This window comes from Tubulanus polymorphus, chromosome 1 (genome assembly GCF_964204645.1).
Source record: "Tubulanus polymorphus chromosome 1, tnTubPoly1.2, whole genome shotgun sequence".
Classification (NCBI taxonomy): Eukaryota; Metazoa; Nemertea; class Palaeonemertea; order Tubulaniformes; family Tubulanidae; genus Tubulanus; species Tubulanus polymorphus.
In genome coordinates this window covers 20,903,466-20,927,431 of record NC_134025.1, presented here as the reverse complement: position 1 = coordinate 20,927,431, position 23,966 = coordinate 20,903,466, and the positions used below count along the sequence as shown (strand labels likewise).

Here is a 23,966-nt window from a genome sequence, read left to right as displayed (position 1 = left end):
CATGTGTGTAGATATAGGTGTGCGCAATATCGCTGGGTATTTTCGTCACCGGGACTAAGTGCAGTATACATACTATGTACTATCTACGTACTGTACTGATTTTTCGTGCGTTATTTAGGCGGTTCTTTGCGAGACGCTGTGCACTACGTCGTTTCAAAATAACAATTATAATTGTGAATTTCGGCATTTATTTTGTAATTCAACTTGTGTCATGATTCTTATTTTCTAATTGTCTTTTTGATAATTTATGTTTGAAAGGATGTGTCATCGATGTATCAGAGCTAGACTGGTACCCGGTCGCCAATATATTCCAATTCAAAATCACTTTATTGACCCTTTACATTTTGTTACATCATTCATTTTCGATTATATTAGGCAATAAATGCAAATGTACTATTTTTTCTAAGTTAGTTCTCTTGTTCCTGTTCATTGTAGCTAACAATATATTTCAGCGTATCCATATTCTGTGTTGTATGTGTGTCTGATGTGCGTGGGAACAGAATGAATAAACGTCAATAAAAATCGAATTTTTCAACGGAATCGTTGAACGTTTCAGATGCCAATGAGGACAACGCTTCCGATATATGATTGCCATTGGCTTAAACGGGTCGATCTTCACGGAGTGTCGTAGTAAAAGATTGCACGAATAATAGACTTATTCTAAACTTTGAGCGTGGAGTTCAAAACCTAATGTTCGTTTTTCGTAGTAACGATTGTCGATAACGTTTACGCGTTACGGCATAGATTTTTGTGAGTCTCGCCAAAACAAAAGGCAACGAACTTATTGCTTGTAAACATTTCCAGCTACATTTTACTGGCGGGTAGAATTTATATTGCTTTCCACGAAGGGAACGAGATTGAATTCATAACCTTTCATCTCGCTGCTGGTATCCGTTCTTCGAGCGCACGCCACGACAAGGGGCATTTTCGCAGGCAGCGTAGGATATACTTAGCAAATTGCGCAATTTTTCCTTAAACAATTTCAAAATGTAAACGGAATCTATTCGCAAAGGAAATGATTGGATAAATTGAATTCAAACGCAGTATAAGTCCCGTAAAAGTCCCGGGGTGGACGGATGAATTCCATAAAGATCACACATTTCTGGTCCAATGCTGAATCGAACCCAATAATGATGTTGTCATAAAACACATCATATACGGTGTCAAATAGACCATCATGAATTTGATTTACCACGTTGTAGGCGAAAAGCCAGTAGGGAGCTATAGTTATTAATTAATTCGATAAGACACAATCCGGTGCTAAATAAAGTACCTGACGTGCGCGTTGTATTTTTTCGACAAACGAAGCATTAATTCGCTTAGGCATCTCCTATCTATTTCGGGAGAACACGATTTTCCTCTGCGTATCGTTTCGTTCGCTACATCGAAACCTACTTCGTCCGCAACTCGCCGTATACCGACCTAATCCAAAAAAGTATTTCATATTTTGCGGTTTTGAGATAAATATCTTCTCTTCGTTTGTTAAGACAGCGTTTTGAACCAGTTAAGGAGTGTCGTTTAATTTATCAACTGCGGTATTAAACGCCGACGAGGTGATTGCTAGGTGCGCTGTCACATTTCATCGCGCATTATAAGGCTAAACAAAAATGATACATCGTTTCTCCTAATCGGTCGGGTCACTTTTGTAAACCGCAATGAAGTTTGAGATCAGTTCATTCCTACAACTGCCGGATCAGTTAAGGGTAGCCTGATCATGATTCTTTAAAAAGTAATTAACAGGATTGATAGGCGACCGGCCGGATCTACCTACCAAGCACAGCAGACAATTCAAAGATATTTCTAAGCTCAGCATGACTTTTTAGCCTTATAAATCTGATTTCGAGCAAGATTCACCGATAAATCAATGGCGAAAATTCGTAAGTTAGCTGAAGTATTAACAATTGAACAAAGTCATCGAAAACGAGCTGATCCTACTTATGAATTGTCCTTGACCTGGTTGGATCAGGGTGTACCGGTAACGAAAACGAACGTCGTTCACTGTAGCCCATGGATCCAGTTCCACAGTTGTGAGTTAAGATTTGACATTGGAGTTAAGACATTGAAAATAAACTAATTTTGACACTGATATAACTCTTACACACAACTGTGGAACTGGATCCAGGATCAAAGAATCCCTATAGTATTCAATCGGGTCATTTGGATGAGGCAGTGATCTTTTGATATCACGGTGTTGGGACCTTCTTTGTTGGACATTAATTTCTCCAAATCGTAAATAAGTCAGGAACTGACTAACGCGTTCGGGGAAAATAAGTAATGGGTGAAGTGCATTGTGGAAGCGAAGCTCGGGTAACACTTCCGTTTGTGGGGGAGTGATTCTGGTAAGACCCTCTCGGTTTGATTACATCTTGCCAATAGGCATTGACTCACCTTTTACTGGCGAAGTATTTGATGTAGGCAGTGGGTATTTCTAATAGCGTTTTATTGCTGTCAATTCCTATCGGCAAACACTCGATATTTTGAAGTTAAGTGTTTTGATGAGATAGCGAATGCGGGATACAATTTCATCACGGCGAAAGGAAATTCGATGAACGCCTCATTTTGAGTGAATATTCTGATGGTACTCGCAGAAGCATGTACTATAGCTTGTTTCGCGTTGATGATTGGTCACTGCACGCACAAAAATACTGATTCATCAAATTTATTTAGTAAATAATCACGTTATGATTGAAAGCTGAAGAAGGGTGCATATAAAAAATTCATATAAGGCTGAACAAACATGACACCTTGTTTCTCCTAATCGGCCGGGTCATTTTGTAAAATGCAATAGAATTTGTAGTCAGTTCGTTCGCCTGATCACGATTAAGAAAGTAATGGACAGGGTATAAAGCGGCCAGCCGAGTCAACTTTTAAGTAGGCAGTGGGTATTTCTGATAGAGAGAGAGATATGACATACACGTGTGAAAGCTAATTTTTGTAGGCTATGAAATTGATGTCCCGAACTTAGCACCTGGCTTCATCGAGTTCATTTGACGATCCATAAATGGTCTGTTTACGCAATCTATTCCTTACCATAAAAATGGATGTTATATCATCATGTTTGACCACGCTGATGCACTCATTTCCGCGTTCGAACGTCCGTTATTTGCAACCTACTTGTGGCGGACCAATTTGCAACATAAACCTGAAATGACTCCTGAAAGCCCATTAGTAGATTACATCGAGAATAATTTCAAAAGCCGACTGCCGTAGCTGTCAAAATACACAGCGAGTCGGTGAGTCGCATCCATCAATCTAATGTAGGGATCATGGTTTTTGATGGCCAGTGTGATGGTTTATTATACGCAGCCAGGAAAGACATGTTCATTCACTAAAGACTGACAATTAACTTGTTGGTGCAGCGATGGTAGATGTCGCGTCAACGGGCATAATTTGATTATTCGACATCCAACATGGAACTTTACCTTCAACTTCCTGTCATCGGGCCTTCACCACAAAGATTAACTGTCACTAAGGTTTCCAGCATTCAAAGGCGGGCCCTTTGAAGTACGCACAACCAACGAAGAGGCATCTATTGCGACACAATGTTAATGAACGATGGATTTATGAAGTATTCTCATGGAAAAAGAGCAATCTTCAAGTTCAGGAACTTTTCCCCGGTCGATCCGTGCCTGGTCTTATCAATCCTAGAATACTGGGTGTTCCGGGCAAACTGCCAAAACAAAACGCGTCTCTGGAACTATACATGAAATTCAGAAAAATCTTTACGTTCGGTAGGCGTAGTACGTATCCACTATATTGTAATTGTTTTGAAACTGAGCCAAACAGAATTATTCGATAAATCTTAGCCATTCGACAGTGAAAATATTGAAGATGATACAGACGCAAACATAACGCAGTAGGCGAATTTCCATTGACGATACGTATCAAAGTACCTACTCGTTTTTTATGTATCACGACGTAACCAGTTTATCCTGTCCAGCGATTGCTGCTTAACTGCATCGCCCTTAATGGCTCGGTTAAGTATAGGGTCCGTATAAGTGTAACGAGAATCCCACAATAAAGACGAAAAAATAATTAAGTCCGAACATATTTCCTTGAGCTGGTAGTTAATTCGACGTTTCGACTATATAAGCAACGTAATAGTCATCTTCAGGAATACTGAGATACAACAAAAACTGTGAAATATATATTCGATCCCGAGCAAACCAGTTCAAGGAAACATTTTCGGACTTGATTATCTTTGGTCTTTATTGTGGGATTTTCGTTACATTATCTTCTCAAAACGCATGTAGTGTCTCATCAATGGTGAACAGGAGGGTCTGTATTAGTTTCAACGAGGCAAAACCGTGCTCGTTGAAATGACGAATCCAGCCTCCAAAATCCCCGAGCGGGTTGCGTGTAGGATGTATTTTATGACATTATTCCCAAGGTAAATCAGTAATTGCAGCCGTAGATTTCGTAAGTTGTCTCCTAGATGTTACCGAGCGTTTCCCAAGAGGGGACATTTCAACGTCTGTAGACCGACCAAAGATGAAAATACTATTATCTACGGAACTTCCGGTTTGCGGTCTCCGGAAGCGGCGAGAATTGGTGGCTTTCAACGAGTTTTTTTTCTAAATTGTGTCTTCATAGTATAGATTATTTAAAGCGCAACTTTATGATGTCGTAAACTTCACATATGGTGACACCCTTTGACGTCACTTTATATTTATTAACTTCAAATCAATAGGCGTCGCTGATTTAGGGGTTACCAGCGACGATCCATCTTAATTACAAGTTGTCAGCCGATCCCCACACTTGTCGTCAACTCTTCTCCGTGGGGAATGATTACATGTATCCAGGATTACATTGAGATCATCACTGAGCTATGAATAGAGACTTGTTTACTACTAGCAATATGCAGTATATGACGTCATTGCCACACGAAGCACTGCCCCCTACCGGCGATTAAGATTATTCTATGGGCAGAGAAGCAATACACTGTTCGGATATACGTCACGTCCTCTTCAGATGCATGATATTGTTAACACATTTCGATTAAGATAATATTTCATTTTGCTCTGAACGTAAACACGGAATTGCTACGGTTGGCGTCATTCCCGCCGCCTACTACCAGAACAGCAGCGTACAGTGGGAGCGACACCGAGTTGCATTTGTCTCATTTGTGTCGAGAATACCAAACCGCGCACAATTACTCGCAGCTATAAGTTAGGGTTTTTACTAGACTTAACTTAGCTTAATTTTTTTCCCAACGCAATACAATGTGCGTTGCTGTTTGAAGTACTGTTAGAAGAAACTCGAATTATTCCAACTCATATCGGTTTTATACAGTTACCACGTAGGATTCATTTACCGCAACAAAACTCAACAAGGAATCGAAAAATCCGTAAGTAACACAAAACTACAATTTGATTATTTTGCGATCAAACTATATATGCATGTTCTTTAAATACGTACATGTTTTTTAATTGGTATGAACAACGACGGTACTATCTATTTACTCGATGTATTGACTTTTTCGATTTTCTTACATTTCGGAATTATCACTATTAGGCTAAACAAAAATGATACTTTGTTTTTCCCAATCGGCTGGGTCATTTTGTTAAATGCAATAAGATTTTTAATCAGTTCATTTCTATAGCTGCCGAGTCTGTTACGGTTAGCTTGATCAGGATTTCAAAAAGGGTACGTAGATTGGCGGGCGGCCGGGTCAACCTTTAGGCTAAGCAGAAATGAGAAACAAGGTATCAATCTTTAGCCTTATCCTTTTTCGAAATAAGGAATGTTCATGTGGCGTATGTGGGCTTTCAATTGAGTAAGAACCTTACGACTATTTAAGTGTACCAATGCGCTGTCCCAGAATACCGATTATTCGGATATTTATTTTGACGACGGCGCACGACGACCCGAAAAGTACCGACCGTCGTGTGCACCGGTGATAAACGTTATATGACTTAATAAGGGCCACTTATGGATGATGGAGGCAGATATCAGCTACTCGATGAGAGTGATTATTCAGTCGGGGACAACTTATCTTCCAGAAAGTGATGGCGAGAATACTGACTATTGATCGAGTATCATCCCACTTTAAAACTTATAACTAGTACCTTATGAATTCGGTCACGTACCGATATACTAGCGTTCGCATTTCTATACGAACTATACTTTCATGACAAATATGGACGTCTTGTGCAACACAACACGGTCCTATCAATATCAATCTACCATGCATAAGAAATAGTGGACTGAGTCTTGTAATTACACGTCCCCTTCATCTCTCACAGTGAACGCAAAAAATCTTGGTCGATGAAATGGCGACGGTATGAAAACCGACACAATGTTAACCTACACGGTTTTCTTGACGGACATGGATGAAAAAATGAAACATCGGGAACATGAAACGGCGAGCGAGCGTTCTCGTATGTCTATCAATGATATATAAGGGCTTTGCGATCATTTCGTGATGCAAAGCACTTTCACGAAATAAACATCACCGCTATCGTTATCATTTCACATATGATCAGGCCTGTGCAGAGCTTTTTCAGGGGCAGTTCAATTTCATAAAATAGGCACTTTCACCGTGAAAGAGGGCAGACCTTAGATATGAAGTGACTGGGTACGCGGATAAGTCATTTGAAAATTGATTTAAAAAAAATTGTATCCAAATTTCGAAAAATCTTGACCCTAATTTTTTGTGACAGCGACTTTTCGAAGGGCAAAAACCGAACATTTTAGGGGTTCGTTTGCTACAACCAACTACCCCCGCCCCCTATTCGGTGCGGGCCTAATGATTCCTGTAAAATTTGAACTATAAATTGCATGTTCATTTCATTGTCTGGCACAACAAAAGAAATATCGAGAATCAGATTCGGACAACTTCTTTCTGAAAGATGAAAGATGTCCAACAAGCTGTATAACCGGCTACGGGTTAAGTATCTCTTTAACGATGTTTTATGTTGTTACCTAGTGAAATATTCAAACGGAACACGACGGTGAAGTGTGTGCTCCCACGAAATTTATGCATATTGGTTTAGTACTTTATATCCGTGGCGACATTTATGAAATAGAATATCCATCACGTTAGTCCAGTTTATTAGTCGTCGCAAAGTGTACTCGTTCTGATACGCGACGTTGTTCGATAAATTTCGATTACCCGGTACGAACTTAATATCTCGCGAGCGAAGTCAAGACGGCAATTTCTCTTTTTCGCGGCGAAGACCGTTTTTTCCGTCAGTGTTTCTTATATCTACAACTTTAAAACGAGACCTATGGAATTAAATGCATCGTACCCCCCCCCCCCACCCGTTCTATATTGGAACTGAAACATAACGTTTTGACTAATCTATACAAGTAAAGTTTGCTATCGGAAAATCCCTGGGTCAGTTATATATTTGCAATTTTTTACTAAATGAACGTTTCAGTCACAATCCACATCATCACCATCACCACAGCTCACTACATTTCACCATTCGACCAGTCGTCTAGTCATACAGTCTGCCAGTCGCCTAGTACGTCTTATATATCACTTGTCTACACAATTGGTGGGTCTTCGAATCACGTCAACATTAGGAAGCGCATTGCTATAAACATATGGAATATCTTCCTATATATATTCAAAACTTTTTAAGAAGTTATATACTAACTTTATATGGGCTCCCTGTAATGAACTAATGATGCAACAACACAGCTGGTAATTACAGACGTCACTGCGCTTGCACGGTCTCAGAGGTGTTTATCTTCTCTTCGCCGTAGCCGCTGGGGTCTAGTTTATCGTAGATGATAATGACTGCGTAGTGAACATTGTCTCAAGATCTGTCTATAAAACGGAAGCTTATCAGTGTACTGGTCATTCAGTTAAATCACGACATTTCCTACTTTATGTTTCACAAGGCGCGTACATGTACAGCTTTTTACTCATTAGTATACAGAGGATTTGTCGTGTGTCCCATCGGATTTGATACGGGGTGTTGGTACGCATACAACATGTACCGACAAAGATCTGCTTGACATATACGTGTCTGAAAAAGAAAACAAGACGATCTATCTCTACGAAAATCATCGTTTTATGCTAATACATTTTTGTTCGGCGAATTATATTTTATAAACTTGCTCTAGCATGAAGATAACGGCGTACGGAGCGAATATCGTCGACATCACATCACTATCACTACCAAGGGCGGATCCATAGGGGGGCATGGGGTGTACACCCCCTGACATTTTCCGAACGCCTTTTTTTGCGGCCCAATTTTTTAATACGTTTTTATGAATACATTTATAGATTCAAAGTTTCCATAACGGTCAGATCAGATGCCCTGAAAGGTGACTGAAATAAGTCTACATTTTCGAAAATTACTGGGGCAGGGCGGCCAGACCCTCTCCTGTGGATTTGGCGCCTTCGGTCTTCACACCCCTTGAAGAAATCCTAGATCCACCCCTGACTACCACATTTTAGCGAGATTAGTCAAACTAGACTACATATTACTGTTTAATTCTCAATTCAATTCTGATGTCATGCTCATCTAATGCAATTACATCTACTCAAGGATGTATATATGATTATTAACTAAAATCTGTCGTTTCAGTTTCACCGACATACACCATGAAATCAACAGCTTTAAGGATACACATCCTAGCCATCACGTTTTCCGTGGTGTTATGCTCCAGCATTGGTTTCTACGGAGGTAAGTGACCCCATCAACGTATCCATTACTTTCATTAATTAGGGTTTGCCTTTAAAAGGAAAACGAGTACGGATAATAAAAGACGCATTTCGCTCTAATATCGGTATTGATGTTTCATATTTTCGCGATGCTTGATTAGTTCCAAATATCGTTCTGTGATTCATTACGCGTGGGCAGAGGCGTTTTGTGTATACTCGTTCATTTTTCGGTTATAAATGAAAGTGTATTCACGGTCCCGTCAACGCGTTTAAATCGTTCTCATATTTAGATAAATAAGTCTCGCCGTTTGAGCTCTGATCGGTTAATGATCCGTATACGAAAGGCTTCGCGCGACCCGATATTAAAAGATTATACGGAAAATTGTTTTATGCGAAACGCCAAATGCACTCTTAACGGTTTTCCACGACGCTCTATCTTATACAGTTGTAAAACGTCACACGCAGTCTCGGCGGCGTGCCATGCCCCGTTTGATTACTTGATTAATGAATCACAGTGGTGTCTATAAACGCCATCGGTTATAGATATCGGCGACTTACATCTCAAATATACGCAGAATTCATTTGATGTTTATCTATGGCCAATATGAAATACGAGGGCGTCGCCGGTATTCGTTCAATTTGTGGAAAATACTTAGACTTATAAGGATAATTGAAGGATTGAGCTTTTCTCATTCACTTTTTGGTTTACGTTTGATAATATTTGAACGCGCATTCGGGTAGGCGCGCGTGAATGATAATAACGATAAGCGAAGCTGCTCAGACCGCTTTACATTTTTCGGTATTATTACCCCAGCCATTTAACTCTTTCATATATCAGCCATCTCTCTCTGGTGAGAAGTAAGGGTGGAGAGAGGCAATGAGGATAATAAGTGTCTTGCTCGAGGACACTACGTTAATGTACTGGGTTCGAACCCACGACCTGGCTTAGAGTCGAACGCTCTTATCACTCGGCCACACCGCTCCACAATACACGTTTATTACCGTACGTAGTTTAAACGAAGCTCGCAAATTTACATTACAATATTCTTTAATTACACGACACGTAACCTTAGAAACACTGTATAGATTCACACCCCGGTTCACGTGCACGCTAATTAAAGCGATGGTCAGCGGAGTTTCATCCTCTATAAGCGGGATTAGTTACGTTTATACGTCCATTTTGTGGCAAATCCGACGAGTGCCTCTTAAGTATATTTGTCGCCATGTAGAACCGGTGAGATAAATGGTGGCTAAAAGCCATTGTGCGCCGAATATGAAACGAAACCGTATCGCCGTAATCTCGCCAGCATTTTGTCGTATCGTATGAACTCCTGGTCGGTAAATTGCACCTCGCGTTTCAAGTTTCGGTTTCGTTTTACCGCAGCTAACTCTTCCTCGGTTTGAACTTTAAAACCAAGCATCATCAAATGCGCGTTACTTTACGGATATAGAACAAATCTTGAAAATATCATATTTACATGGCCTTATTCCTCTGAATGTGGATAGCGCAGAGACACTCTTGAAAAGGGCAGTCACCTGTAGGTTCAAACACCGATACAACGATTCTTCTTAGGCCGATTTTTACTATTAATTGTACGACGGATCCGCCGCAAAATTTTCTAAACATTCCTCGGTATAAAAAAAAATTATTCTTACTCTTTCCCGCCACCCCCATATTTTTAAGCATAGATATGGATCAATGAAAATAAACATTTATAAGTTTTCCACTGCCACATCATCTTGTGACGTCCCACACAGATCATGGCTGGTGGAAAATGGTGTTACAATCGATATTTTTGTCGAGTTCGTTCGGTACATAGCGTCACTTGCAAAAATGGATGCGTCAGTCAGTGTGTGTAGGCGGAAAATAGCGAAATATTCGAATATTATTATCCCAAAACGACCTCTAAAATAAAGCAGTTAATAAATCCCGCTCCTGGATCACTAAATTGGTAATGAATTCAATGTTTAAAAAAAATAACGTTTCATTTTTAAATTTTTCCCGCCCCCGCAATTATTTCAAGACCATCGAATCCGTAATCCAACTTATAATAGACAACAGCCTTATAATTTCTACATTTCTACAACAAATATCTATTGGATATATGATTGTGATATTTCATTACGCTAAAATAATTTTGCACAATGGCTTTGTGTTAGTGTATTTTCATAGGATGTACTGGAGAATTGCGGCGCAATAGCAGTTGAAAAAAGGGTACTTTTACCACCCCTCTAAGTACGCCCCCGATTTAGCGACAATGTTATGGTGGTTGTATCCCATTAACACCGTTATTCACCGAATATATTTTCTTACAATGTACAGGGAATTGCGGTGCAATGTCATTACAGACTTTCCAAAAGGGCAAAGGTAGATGAAAAGGGGTACTTTTGCCACAACTTCATTAAGTACGGCCCTAATTCTAGCGACAAGGTTATGGTGGCCGTATCCCTTAAATACCGTTTATCACCGAATTATATGTACTTCAAACGAACAGGAACTTATATTTCGCTAAAGCAGATAGATCGTGGTGTTTTGCGACACGATTTCATTGATAACATATCCGGCAGTGCATTTCTCAGATCTCTCGCTGGTATTTTTAGCTCAAATCTTATGATTCCAGATGACGACGATTCCGATGAAAGACAATCTGCGTTGGACGTATTTCAAACGGCGGCGAAGAGGTGAGCATAAAAAATCATTCCGAAGAGAAATTACTATCCTATACTTCGTCCGTTTTCATATCTGACGAAGTCGTTGAAAAATCTAACTATTTAATCTAGTGTAAACTGGATATCGTTCATCAGATATCGTATATGAATTCAATAATTGGCCCGTCCATGCAAATTCACGATATACGCTGCGAACAAAACTATCGTCTAAAACTTCATAGAATAGATTGAAAATCATTTTCTATACGTAAAGTTATCGTTTTGATAATTGGTCATTCCATATGTGTGAGCCACGGATTCTCCACATCTTCGAATAAGTTGAATTGCGGGGACACGTCGTGTTTATTTTGACGTGGGCCCCATATTTTGTTAATTCGTTTAAAAAACGAGTCACTATATTAACCAAATAGTGCGATGTGCCACTGTCCCGGTAAAGATGGGTACCTCCATAAATCCGGCTAAGATGTCATCAAATATACGTTCGATCCGACTAAACGATCTAATTAGCGTGGGATACTAATATAGCTTATCATGGCGGGGTCTGAACGTTTACGTCGAAAGCAACATAAAGATGCTAAGAGGAGAAAAAAAGGTGGTACGGAATGTCCCCATTGTCTCCACTCTAGCCGACTACCACGTGTTCATATGTTATAGGGGCAGTTATGGTGATTTTAAGGGATGATGCATGGATTTTGTGGACGTAGCCATCTTTCCGAGATCAATACCAATAAACGTCTCATTGTTTAGATTGTGTTTCGAAAAATACGTTTCGAAGAATTATATGTCTTGTTCTATTTTTTGCGCGTGTCCTGATCAGTGTTGCTCGTTTTTGCTTGTGTGACGACAGAAATAATTGTCGACTTGTCTTCTCGTTCTCGTGTCAATTGTTGTGAAAATCGTTTCGATCGTTGAATGAATGAACGAACGCTTTATTTTTCAAATATAATCTGCAGCATAGTGTACGAAAGCATAATAATACAAAATACGGTAAATTAGACTTGGAGGGGTCCGTAGAAACTAAGAAATAGTTTATTATATAAAACGGGGCCCTCAAAAGAGAAAAGTGAAGAAGAAAAAAAGAGAAAATGCAATAAGAAGAACACGCTCACAGTCAACCTTAACACCAAAATGCAAACATAATAAACTATGATAACAGTTTGATTAAAGATGTAATCATTTAATAAGCCAGTTGGTTTCTGTAAAGCAGCACTCAGGTCGCCCTACGAACCAGTCACTTCTAGTTGTAGTTGCAGTTGTAAGGGCGATCTGAGTGCCCCTTTATACTTCAATACCTTTAATTTAAACAGTTTTTATGAATTTTCCAGCGTTTTTAGATTGTGACAGATGTTTCTCTAAAGTAGAGCCGGATAGTTTTGTTGAAAATTTTCCGTTGAGCGAAAGTCATCGTTGGCGCGCGCGTGCACAGATTAATTCAAAATCGTCGAAATCGATACATATCAAAAAGTGCTTTTAATTTCACCGAATAGATAACACACAAAAATCATATTTGATAACACTTACCTGTAATATAATTTACCTTTGATATAGGAAACTACAATTCGAATCAATGGGGTACCCACGACGCTACTGTGGCAATCGAGGCTTCCAGGCGACGATCCACTAGGTTCGCTAGTAGATACTAGTTGGTCTTCCGCGTCGATTTCTTCTACATTTCAATTAAAACTGAACCTTTTCTTAGATAAATCACTTAGCAATGAAAACTACATCAATATCCGAGTAGAAAAATTAAAGTATAATTGTATATTTGGTGGGTGCTGTGATAATGGATTCGGAAGTCTAAACAATTCAGTTAAAAGTTGATTGAACATTTTGGCGACGTAAAATGTATTACTCGTCACGCCATCTGGTGGGATAGCTGGTGTTGTGGGTTCCCCATTGAAACAGAATTTCATTAAAAAACTAATTTGCAATATCGGCTGTTATATTGGTAATGTTAATTTATCTTGATTCAAGAAATTAAAACGCGACACAAGTTATAATTCGATGAAATACGTCGAATGAAACAAATCGAATGTTTGATATCCATATCAATTACGTACTCTACAAATAAGAAAGAAAACTACTAATAAAATGGTTCCGCCTGTCGCTGACTTTGATATCTATCCTATACGATTGAATGGATATTGTACGCGATTCTATCTTTCATATTTCCTGATTCTCGTGTTTTGTTTTTAGAACGAACTGTAGATTAAGTAGACGAAGAAATTTGCGGTTTGTTGTCGCTTGATTTTCAAAATATCAGATAGTTACCCACCTTATATCTGTTCTCTGGCTGTATAACAACGATTTGAATTGATAATGAAAAATGGAAATGGTTGAATACTTCGCTGAGCAATTTCAACTGTAAATCAAACCTTTGTTGTACACCAGGAATATGTTTCGTTGGATGATAATGAGATTAAAAGAAACCAATATTTACTCCATGATGAATATTTTGGTTTCTTTTCGACATTGCCATCAAACGTTAACAGATTATTTGTCGTTTAAGATACAAGTTTTCCTGTTGTCTTCGGGACTTGGTTATTATTGTTTTTGGTCAGTTTGCTGGTTCACATTACATTACACATTTACGCACATCGCTATTACTTCGGGGCAAGAAATAAACATTAAACAGGCACGTTTCTGACTTGTCTCATGACTGTGTTTGTTATTGTGAAACACGAAACACAGTTTACTGAAACCTTAACTGTTGGTTTCGCAAACCAAGAAACATTTTTTTGAATGTCCTAGATGTCCAACTAGCTAGAAAAGTAACACCAACATAATAACCAATTAGTGACAACTATTGAATCACCCGTATGATCACCGCCATTGTTCTCACTCGTTTGTATTATGGGTTTGTTTTCGGTATGTTTCGCTTAGTAAAGAAGATACACACTATCCGTGTAAGATGGATGACGAGAGAAATCTTACCATAATTCAGTCAAAGATGAAAAATTGTTTTTCAATCGTAGAATTTTTCATTTTTGATTGAATTATTGTGGGATTTCTCTCATCTTCTTGTTTCGCTGTGAACTTAATTTCGAAACGTATCAAAATCGTTTCTTTCCTGTTTCTGCTATCTGTTTGAAGGTCTTTTGCGGTGTGCACTAGGCTTGGAGCCTAGAGCAGAACAAAGATATTTTCTTTTTATGCGCGTTTCTATGATTTTCTAACTCATTATCGCGCACGGCAAAACAGGAAACATACTGAAACTTATCCGCAGTGCCAACAACGACGAAGAAAATTAGTACCACATGTGATCAAATTAGTGAGGATCACGTGATCTGCTGGTTGTTACTGATTGGCCAATATTATGTGCCGGTGTTTAGCTTTTCAGATATTGCTCATAGCAATCGAAACAGTGTTTCTTGTTTTGGGGCAATGCGTCACGAAACAAGCGAGTTTTCTTTCGTTTCGAGCAGTGTCCGTTAAGTGCCGACACGTGGAATAGTTTATCACCTAATCTAAGTGTTTAACGCCTAAGTGTTTACCCAGAACACTAAACGGTTCTTACTCTCCATTGAGATAATCGACGTTGTTATTTCCAGTATTGAATCAGATGCTTAGATTCGGGAATAACAGGGTCGCGAGATTTCGAAAACGTTTTTCCCCTCTTTAGCAAGTTTCCCGTTGTCGACAAAACGCGGCACCTGTTGTGTTATGACGCGCCCGCCTGTTTTTTGACGAGCTATCATCATTACCGGCGAGGATCGGTTCGGAATAGAATGCGTGCAAAAACGGCCGTTGATAAGGTTTCTTCTGGCATAACAAGAAGTATTTTTTTAAATAAAGACGCACTCGCTCAGAAATGCAATCTTACCTATGCGCGCAAACAAGGAAGACTTTAAAGTCGGTATTGATGAGCAAGCGAAACCTCTGAATACATCCTCAATAGCCAATAGCTTTTCGTAATCCGTACAAAAACTCCCCGTCAATTATGTTATTTTCCGTCTCTGAATTTCTAGCCTTATGTGTCGGCCTACGTAATCTATACACACGATTTGCTTATACACGCGGCCACCACGCGTTCGAATCGGCCGAAATGAGAAAATTTGAGAAGATGTTCGTGTAAATTCAACTTTCCCCTCGTCTGCGCACTGATAGAACTATTACATTTCGGGCATCTTGTCTGTCTCGCTATATATACGAGCTTTCATCAGTGATTAATGACGCCATTAAGTGAACCAAGGCAAGCATTGATTGTTCGATTCACCCGACGTTGCGTCGGCTACTCGAATCTATTCGCGGAAATGAATGAAATTCATCCATATTCCGAGTATCAATGACTCCACAATTGTCAACGATGTCGGTAAATATGCACAGACATATTTGCCGTTACGTATTGTCCGCGAAGACACGCTGTTAATCAGTGCAGTGACGACATGGAAAATATCCAGTCTTAGCGATGATTATAATTGGAATTTTACTACGTAGCCTAACATTGATACAATTACTAAGAACTCCACTTTTAAAGTTTTGTTGATACATTCGGGGTTCGTTCATTTTCGTGAAAACAGCCATGCAATGAAAGAACAACGAACAGAATCAATTAAAGTTTCTGGTGAAAGCTTGTTTTTCCAAGAATCCAGTTTGTCTTTTAGTGCACCTGAGAACCGAAATTGACCAAAATATCGTAATCTTTTCACTGATGTTCTATTTCTAGACCCTTATCCGTCACCTTACATACACTATGTGAAACCGTCTCATATATTCATGTTAAGCATGGTATGTTTTCTTTAGTCTCACTATGGACTCTAAAACGAAAGGCCAACGACGTTTTAGGGTCCACGGTCTCACAGACTTACTGGCGCAGGTTCAGCTTTGCGGCGGCCGCGCGCAGCGGCGGTATGCGCGTTTTATTCACTTTTAGAACGACACTGAAACAAAACTTTGTTTCTATTTCTCTTTCTTTTGCAAGATACGACCGACGCGGCGGCCGACAATGCCGGCTTTGGGGTCAAACGTGCGACAACCGTAAGAAAAATGAGCGTTTCTTCTGCTGCAAAAGCTACTACTGCAAGTGCAGCCTATGGAACTGCAGATGTGCAAGATCGCTCTTCGGAAAATAAACGAATCGTACTAGCGACTCAGAGGCGACGGGTATTTCTATGAGGTGGTGAAGGCTGACCCTGTGCCTATATCGTTTGTTCCTAATCGGCTAAACGAATTGTTTCCGATTCATTATGATACATTATCTCGTATTTTCTGTCTGTCAAATGGGTTTTCATAAATAAAATCCATGTATTTATCCTAATAACCTCCTCGCATGTGTTACTTTCCACGCTAACTAAGGATTCTGTCTTCATATATCATAGTATTTCTAACTTGCTGTTTTTCCCGAGCAGACGCTTTTAAATCGAAATTATCATTTCAGGGATAGTAACTGACTGTTCTATACGTTACAAAGCAAAAATGAGCAATTCTGATCACAACATCGCACGACATTTTATGCATTCCTGAAATAATCGATTTTACAATTTTCAACTGAGTTAACGAATTCAATGAAAACGCCCTCTGAATTTCTAAATAATCAGTGATTTGAAAAGAGGCTTTTTAATTCTCGACGATGCAAATTTTCAAATTCTAACCTTCCGCCTAATCCGTGCTTGAGATACAACGTTCAGAATCCTAACTGAAAAACTGATATGTATATGATTGAAACATTATTATATCGTTGCTATGATTTAGAGTAGCTGATTGGGGCCAGATGAAAAAAATGAAATTGGGAAAATTTTCAACTGTACTGCAAAGTTTACACGAAAGATATGGTTTAATCGTGGCTTAAAGAATGAATATTCGTTTCATATACGAGCTACTTTCGTGTTAGATAGAAATTTGGTGCATCGCTGAAATTTCTCACGATTATATCATTTCTGTTTCATCTGGCCCGAATCAGACCCGCGGGTTGTTGTAAATTCGAACATTTTGTTTCCAATATAGGCGCTCGCGTTCTCAAGCCGACTACGCCTACCACAACTGGCCCAGAGGTTGTAAACGCTGGAACCAATGGTGCGATCCGTGGACCGGCTATAGCGAGAAGAAATGCTGCCCGGAAGCCAAACTAGCCTGCAAGTGTAATTTGTGGGGACAGAACTGCAAATGCGTAATGAAGCTGTGGGGACGGTGACAACTGACCTGGATGAATATACTTTTATTTCATTTTATGCAAGCTTTATTTGCGACCAAAAAAGGCTGATGACCGGCGCGCGTTCTAAAGAAGAAACGGTAGAACGGGAGAGAGAGCAACGCTGTTCATCCGATATACTTAAAACTGTCAATTAAATCACAGTGTTTTCTCGAACTGTCACGGTGGATTTTTATACTGATAATTCACTTCAAATTACACATAAGGTATTACGATTTCGGAAAGCAACGCTAAACCGAGGTGCACCGCCAAATTAAATTCAGATTGGCGGGCAGTATCGGTGAGTTCGTGGTTTATGGTTATGGCCAGTAACATTTCGAATGTTCACGGGCGATTCCAACGTTATAGTAGAAATCCCACGTGGCAAACTGCTGATTATAATTTGGCACTCATGTATACTCCTAGATTTATTTTGTTTAGCAACAATTAATATACGAAAGCTAAGAATACGCTTTTATGAAAATGTCTTCGTACTTTAGAAATAAACCGCGGTAGGATTCAGCAGTACGCCGTTTCGTCGCAACACATCGAACGACTGGGCGTATACGACGGCTTTATCTCAAATAGAACGTCAGATGGCGATTTGGTTTCCGAGACGAAAGCGCCCACATTTTCAACAAAAGCAGTTAAAAGCTTCAAACCGCTTTTGTTGAAAATCTGGAAATGACCGCCTTTTCAGGTAGACACAGAATTCGGGTTAAACATTCGTGTGGAATTTTGTCCAGGATTTAGTTCGCTGAAAAAGTTTGGACTTACATTCAGAGTGCGCTGTACTTATATCATTTGAGGATCCAAACATTTTTTGTGAGATACATTTATGAAGGTATTCGCAGAATGCCCCTAGATGCGTTTAAGTTATCAAAATTTCAGACCCACGCGCAGATCGTTTCGCGATGAAAGAAACACGTTGTTTTCAGTGAAAATTGCGCTCTCCTTTTTCCAATATCTATTCTACTTATTACAATTTATCTATCAATCGTATCAGTCCATACAAAAGAGTAGAACGATACACACAACGAATATAAGGATATGATATGAGATACAAATAAATTGGAAAGAAAAGCGTACATATTACAAGTTGCAAATAAACCAAGAACAGCGAAACCAGACAAAACAAAATACCATAATCATACAATCAATACAAAAATTCACCAAAAAGGATCTTTAAAACAAACATTACTCAATGATGTCATCAATGTTACTGTCGCGAAAAATAAGTTGCATCGGCATCTGCTTTTTGAGATGAAGAAGTAATCAACCAAAGCTATAATGGGTCAACTCTATAAGTTTGTTCGATATTATTTTTCAGATGGTGTGATTTTCTAACTATCGTGTTAAGTCTCACAAATTACAAAACGGTCTCTTTTCTTCAGAAAATCATGACCTTTGCCTACATCCTCGCCAGATCAGCTTTTAATCGAAGACATTACCGAAAACAGAAGGTAATTTCGTCTATTCCGAAAAAAATGAGGTAAAAGTGATCATGATATCAAAAGGACAAGGAGTGTCTGACCTCCCGAGTTTAAAACCTCACTTCGTTCTCACTTTCATATTTTTTCAAATTCTAATCTATAGTTCATTAAGCAAATATGTAGCACTTATTTGTTACGAATCTGCGCGGTTTTTCATACATAGTAGAAATCAGAATTTTTTAATCCAAAAAGCAAAAAAATAATGATCACGATGTTTCGAACCGCGTGTAAGCGAACCGACAGTTAATTGATCACTAAAATAGGCGTATATGATTACTAATTAGTTAACGCTCATTAGTACGAGATTCAATTGGACACAATCAAATCTTTCTGTGCATATATAATTCATGGACAATGAAATGCAACTTTCCATTTGTATATATATGTATATATTGAACCTGCAACGCACAACAATCGATACAAACGTTTACAGCATTAATCAGGCAAACAACAGTCAGATATCGTACGTTCGTACGATATGAATATTCGATATCAATCACTTCGGTTTATAAATCATTGACCTGGGGATCACAGACACCGCTGCGATATTTCTATATAACACTATAGCCAAACGTTCTCACGACTTGGTAATACACGAAACGACAAACAGACGGAGGGTTGTCCAGCGTTTTAAAGAGAAAGCGGTTACGCGCGTTTGCAGCGAACAAGACACGAGGTCTATGTACACAGAAATGTTGTTTCTCGTTCAAGTGCAACAGTTTACTTTGTAGACCGCACGAAAGGAATTTCACTCAATGTTAGTGATACATGAACGTTATTAGAATTATTGAACAATGGAGTTCTGTCACTGGAAAACCATATGTGCCGACTGAAAGCGAAAATCAGAACGGTTCGAGATGAAGGGTCGAGATAACCTTCTCGAATCTTCCTCGGGTAACATCGTACCGACCTCGGCGGTTGACATGTTTATATCTCGGATATTCTACAACGTAAATCACTTGAATATCATGTTTTCGTAGATCACAGTCTGATCATCTCGATACTGTTTACTAACAAATTGAACTTCGATCGAATCCTATTCGGGCTGTTTCTATGACTGCGGACGGTCGCGGACTCACTTTTATGACCGTTTACTAAGCGCCAAGATGTCTACTGATGATTACTGATAATTTTGTTTTATCTTCTTGACTTATACGATGAAAAGTGCGGAGCGTTTGATTAAAATCCATCGATGATGATTGGCTCGAGATAAGGTATTTCGAATGTATAATTGGAAAGAATGAATAAAGAAATCGAAAAGGTGCAGTCCAGAGAAGTGCAGTTATTGTATTGAGCAGATTCGAAAAATTGCTTGTTAATTCAGCGTAAGTGACCAATTACAATATTTATTCATCTCAATGATTTGAATACGAATACATCTAAGGCCTGTGGAGCATATTCTTAAAATACCTGCTCATTATAAATTAAACGATCTTAACTTAATATAAGTGAAGTTTGGTCTGGATTCCGAAACAACAACAGTAGAACGGAGGAATCATATGCGATGATGTAGTAGCCTAGTCAGCCTTCAATCTTCAAAATGGCCCAAGTTTCTAATTTTCAAAGTTTATTTGCTCCGTATTTTACGAGAAAAAGAGAAGGAATGAATTTTAGGGTACATTTTCAATATCTGTGACGGGCATGATGCTTCCGTTCCCTATTGCCGTTCCGATAGAATCCATAGAATTAAACTCCACATGTACGGTTTGATACAGTTACATCGAGAGGTTTGAAGGTGATGAGGATTGGGCAGTGAGTTGGGCAATGGATAATAACACGTTTGGACGGTTGGCTTTCTCTACAGTGAAAACTAATAATAAGACAGTTAAATAAGTAATTTAATGAGACACGAAAAAACTCTCCGAAAATGTTTCCTTGAGCTAGTTGTTTATTTGATGCCTCAACTGTAATTCTAATATCAATATCATTATCATGTCATGTCAATATTGATTCTAATACTTCAGAATACTTCTAGAATACTGATCCCAAAAGTCATCTTCAGAAAAACAGTATCGGTAGTTTATTCAACGTTTCGACTATATCCTGATTAGTCCAGGAATACAGTATTCCTGAAGATGACTATCAGGATAAGGTTGAAACGTTTAATAAACTACCAGCTCAAGGAAACTTTTTCGGACTTTATTTTTCGTTTTTATTGTGGGAAACTCTTTAATTAAATTATAAGATATTGCGTCCTCTTTTCGTAGGTTTCACAAATGCCGATCTCGTATATGGAACACTATACCTACGTATAAGAGATATCTCAAGTTGTAACCGAGGAACAAATAGTAGGATTAACGCTTAACGTTGATATCTGTGAAAGGTATGGGAACTTGGCAGACCTCGTTTTTGTTTGCGTAAAAAATCTCACACCATGAATAAATTTGACGTCACTCCTGGTAAATCGCTCCGCATTCAAAAGGCATGTCGCGTGAACAATTTCGAAGAGAACCGACTGCGCAAGCAAATAATTCTTTTCGAAAAAGAAAAGTCGCACAACATACGCCTCACGAATCAAAACATATACACTCTGAACCGTAGTATGGCGTTTATCAGATCGTCGAGCGGGTACAGCCCAGAAGGTTTACCTCCCGACCGGGAAACCGACTATCAACGACAGACGATAGGATCGTGTTTTCTTTACGGCGATCGGGTGATCAGCAGACGATTCGGAAAGTTTCGACGGGCAACGTCGGCCGGCAATCGCCACATCGTTTCGCATCGAGTTCAGCCAGACGTCCCGACACGTCCCCAATCATGCCCGATTACCCGAAACGAAAAGTTTCCCAATTGGGAAGATGTACTTAAGAAGGTACGCACCAAAGCGTCTGAAGAGCACACGCCAGATAACGAAAATGGAGCCATAGTCGTCGAGGTTCCGGGCGAAATTATCAAAATAAGAAAAAATAGCGTGAACAATCTTATTCCGAATACTGTAGCTAAAAGCGATGATAAATTAACGAGAAGAATTTCAGTTGTACGATTTACCAACGACGAAGATCCATGCAAAGGTGAAATAACTCATGAAAATCAGCATGTCAATGATTCTGGTATTAAATCCGAAAGTTGTACGGAAGATGCAGAACGTTGTCGCGGTAAAATTGACACCAGACGGCGAAGCAGCGCTAAAATCTTGACTCGTCGCAAGAGTAAAACGAATGTATCACCTCGTCTTTCCGTCGGCGAAGACAACAGCGCCAACGAGACGGTATCTCTCAACGGCTTATCGATGGGCAACAAAAGAAAATCGGTAGTTGAAACCGGCGAATGGGATTCGTTGCTCAAAGAGGAAAAGGAAATCTTTGAAGGTCCCGATGATGACGATGAGGATACGTTTTCGGACGATATGCCGCCGAAAGTACCACTGGAAGAACGACGGACGAGTCGAATACGCCGCACTCTACCGTCCAACGACCCGCATAAGAACGACTTCGTACATACGGTCAATCAAGCGAGAGTGCTGGCTACAAACGTGTGTAGACGTCGGTCCTCGTGTATTCCCGAACAATTCGAACAAATCAGACGACCATCGGCGCTCGACAAAATGGTTGACGCGAAAGTTATCACGTTAAAACTCGAACTTACGACACAGTACAAAGAAGCGCTGGAAAAGGCCCACGAATTTCACATCTCGTCGACGCCCAGCTTAAAGCCATTGCATCTTGACGAAATAGTCGATGAGCCAAAGCCAGTATCGGCTATTGCATGACCCTAACATCGAAATATGTCAATGCTCAATGCCCAATATTGCTCAATATTACCAACTCTCTGGTATTACTTATCAATTGTCGAGTTTTACATAAAATGCATTATCGTATGTACATATACGTGTATGAAAGTTATTTGTACAGTGTTTAAGAAAACAATAAGTTGATATTTGAAAGGATAAAGATAAGGCTGTGATGATAAGAAGTTTTAGATGTCTTGGAAGTATTTGCGTTCTATTGGAAGAGAAAGAGACACAGAGAAAGGGGATCTGATTGGCTGGTGGGTAACCAATGAGCGCCCCGTTGCCTGCAAGGTAGATGACGCTAGCGTGCGGTCCGAAGTCAGCTTATCTTATCTCTTGTCGGGTATACAATAGTCCACCATCCGATGGGCAATTTCCCTTTTAGTGTAGCTACTAGGCATCAGAAACCCTATACTGTTCGATGAAAAATTCGGACACTGCCTGTGCCCGTCAGACTGATCGGCGACATGAAGACGCGTTTCGGTGACAAAGGTTAGAAAAACGACGAAATAAGAAAATGAATCTAGCTGGCTTTCATGACACTGATCGATCGATTTTAGCGATTATCAAATATGACAAATCAATTGGATTGATAAATCAGAGTACAGTCCATTTATCGGCCGTTTCGTGGTCATGAAATTAATCTGTCATTTTTTGTTAGCATACAGATCCTAATTATTCGTCGGCTCCCAATTTTCTTTTTTGAAATATATCATATATTCATCCATGATTCTACGGGTATCTTTTGGTCTTATAGCCACCTAATATAATGGAATGTACACACATTTTATATTGAATATTGAATTTATTTTGCATTTCAAAATTACATTATAAAATAGAAAAATTTACAGGGTTTCGTGTGATTTTTTTTTTAAATGTAGCGCAATTATGAAAATGCAGGAGACCCAGAGAAGTCAAAAAGTGACTTATACGAATCCGGGCCCCCTAACTCGAAAAATGCACGCACACGCGAACATACACACACGCATGCACGCATGCACGCACGCACCCACACGCACACACACACACACGAATAAACAGGAGACACATATCAAGCAGTATATGACAGTATACATAATTTCAATACATCAAATAGCGTTTAACTACGCAATCATTTTCTCTAGTCGAAAAACAAGGAACAACTCAGCTAAATTTCAATCAAAGGTTTATGTGGTCATAACTATCTGGTACCGTAAACATCAAGTATAGTTCACTTGACATTAACGGTAAACTTTTCTTTCTTAGTCGCTCATCACCAGAGAGTGTGACTCGATGACGTTTTGATTCTTAAAAGCGACATCACGCCTTTTTGTAACAATTTCATTG

At 39.3% G+C, this 23,966-nt stretch overlaps 2 protein-coding genes across 4 annotated transcripts in view; both read left to right on the top strand.

Annotated features, from left to right (window-relative positions):
- Positions 1–17,864, top strand: part of LOC141914719 (uncharacterized) — a 30,447-nt gene extending 12,583 nt beyond the window's left edge. The window contains exons 1-4 of one of the 3 annotated variants that reach the window (XM_074805994.1): positions 4,996–5,347; positions 8,544–8,642; positions 11,242–11,302; positions 17,234–17,864. In XM_074805994.1, the coding sequence (XP_074662095.1) occupies positions 8,561–8,642; positions 11,242–11,302; positions 17,234–17,420 (330 nt within the window). In that variant the 5' untranslated portion in view covers positions 4,996–5,347; positions 8,544–8,560 and the 3' untranslated portion in view covers positions 17,421–17,864. Of the gene's footprint in view, positions 1–4,995; positions 5,348–8,543; positions 8,643–11,241; positions 11,303–16,211; positions 16,507–17,233 lie in introns of those variants that run through there. The other 2 variants (XM_074805993.1, XM_074805995.1) reach the window with 2 other exon arrangements.
- A 1,625-nt stretch (positions 17,865–19,489) lies between these two features.
- On the top strand, positions 19,490–23,261 carry LOC141908181 (uncharacterized). Its single transcript, XM_074798082.1, has 2 exons — positions 19,490–20,235; positions 21,118–23,261. Exon 2 carries the CDS (start codon positions 21,285–21,287, stop codon positions 22,617–22,619), a length of 1,335 nt encoding a protein of 444 aa, XP_074654183.1. The 5' UTR covers positions 19,490–20,235; positions 21,118–21,284; the 3' UTR covers positions 22,620–23,261.
- Positions 23,262–23,966: the final 705 nt, after the last annotated feature.

Coding starts and splice junctions, on each gene's coding strand:
- LOC141908181 (XM_074798082.1), top strand. CDS start 21,285: ATGAATAAATTTGACGTCACTCCTGGTAAATCGCTCCGCATTCAAAAG.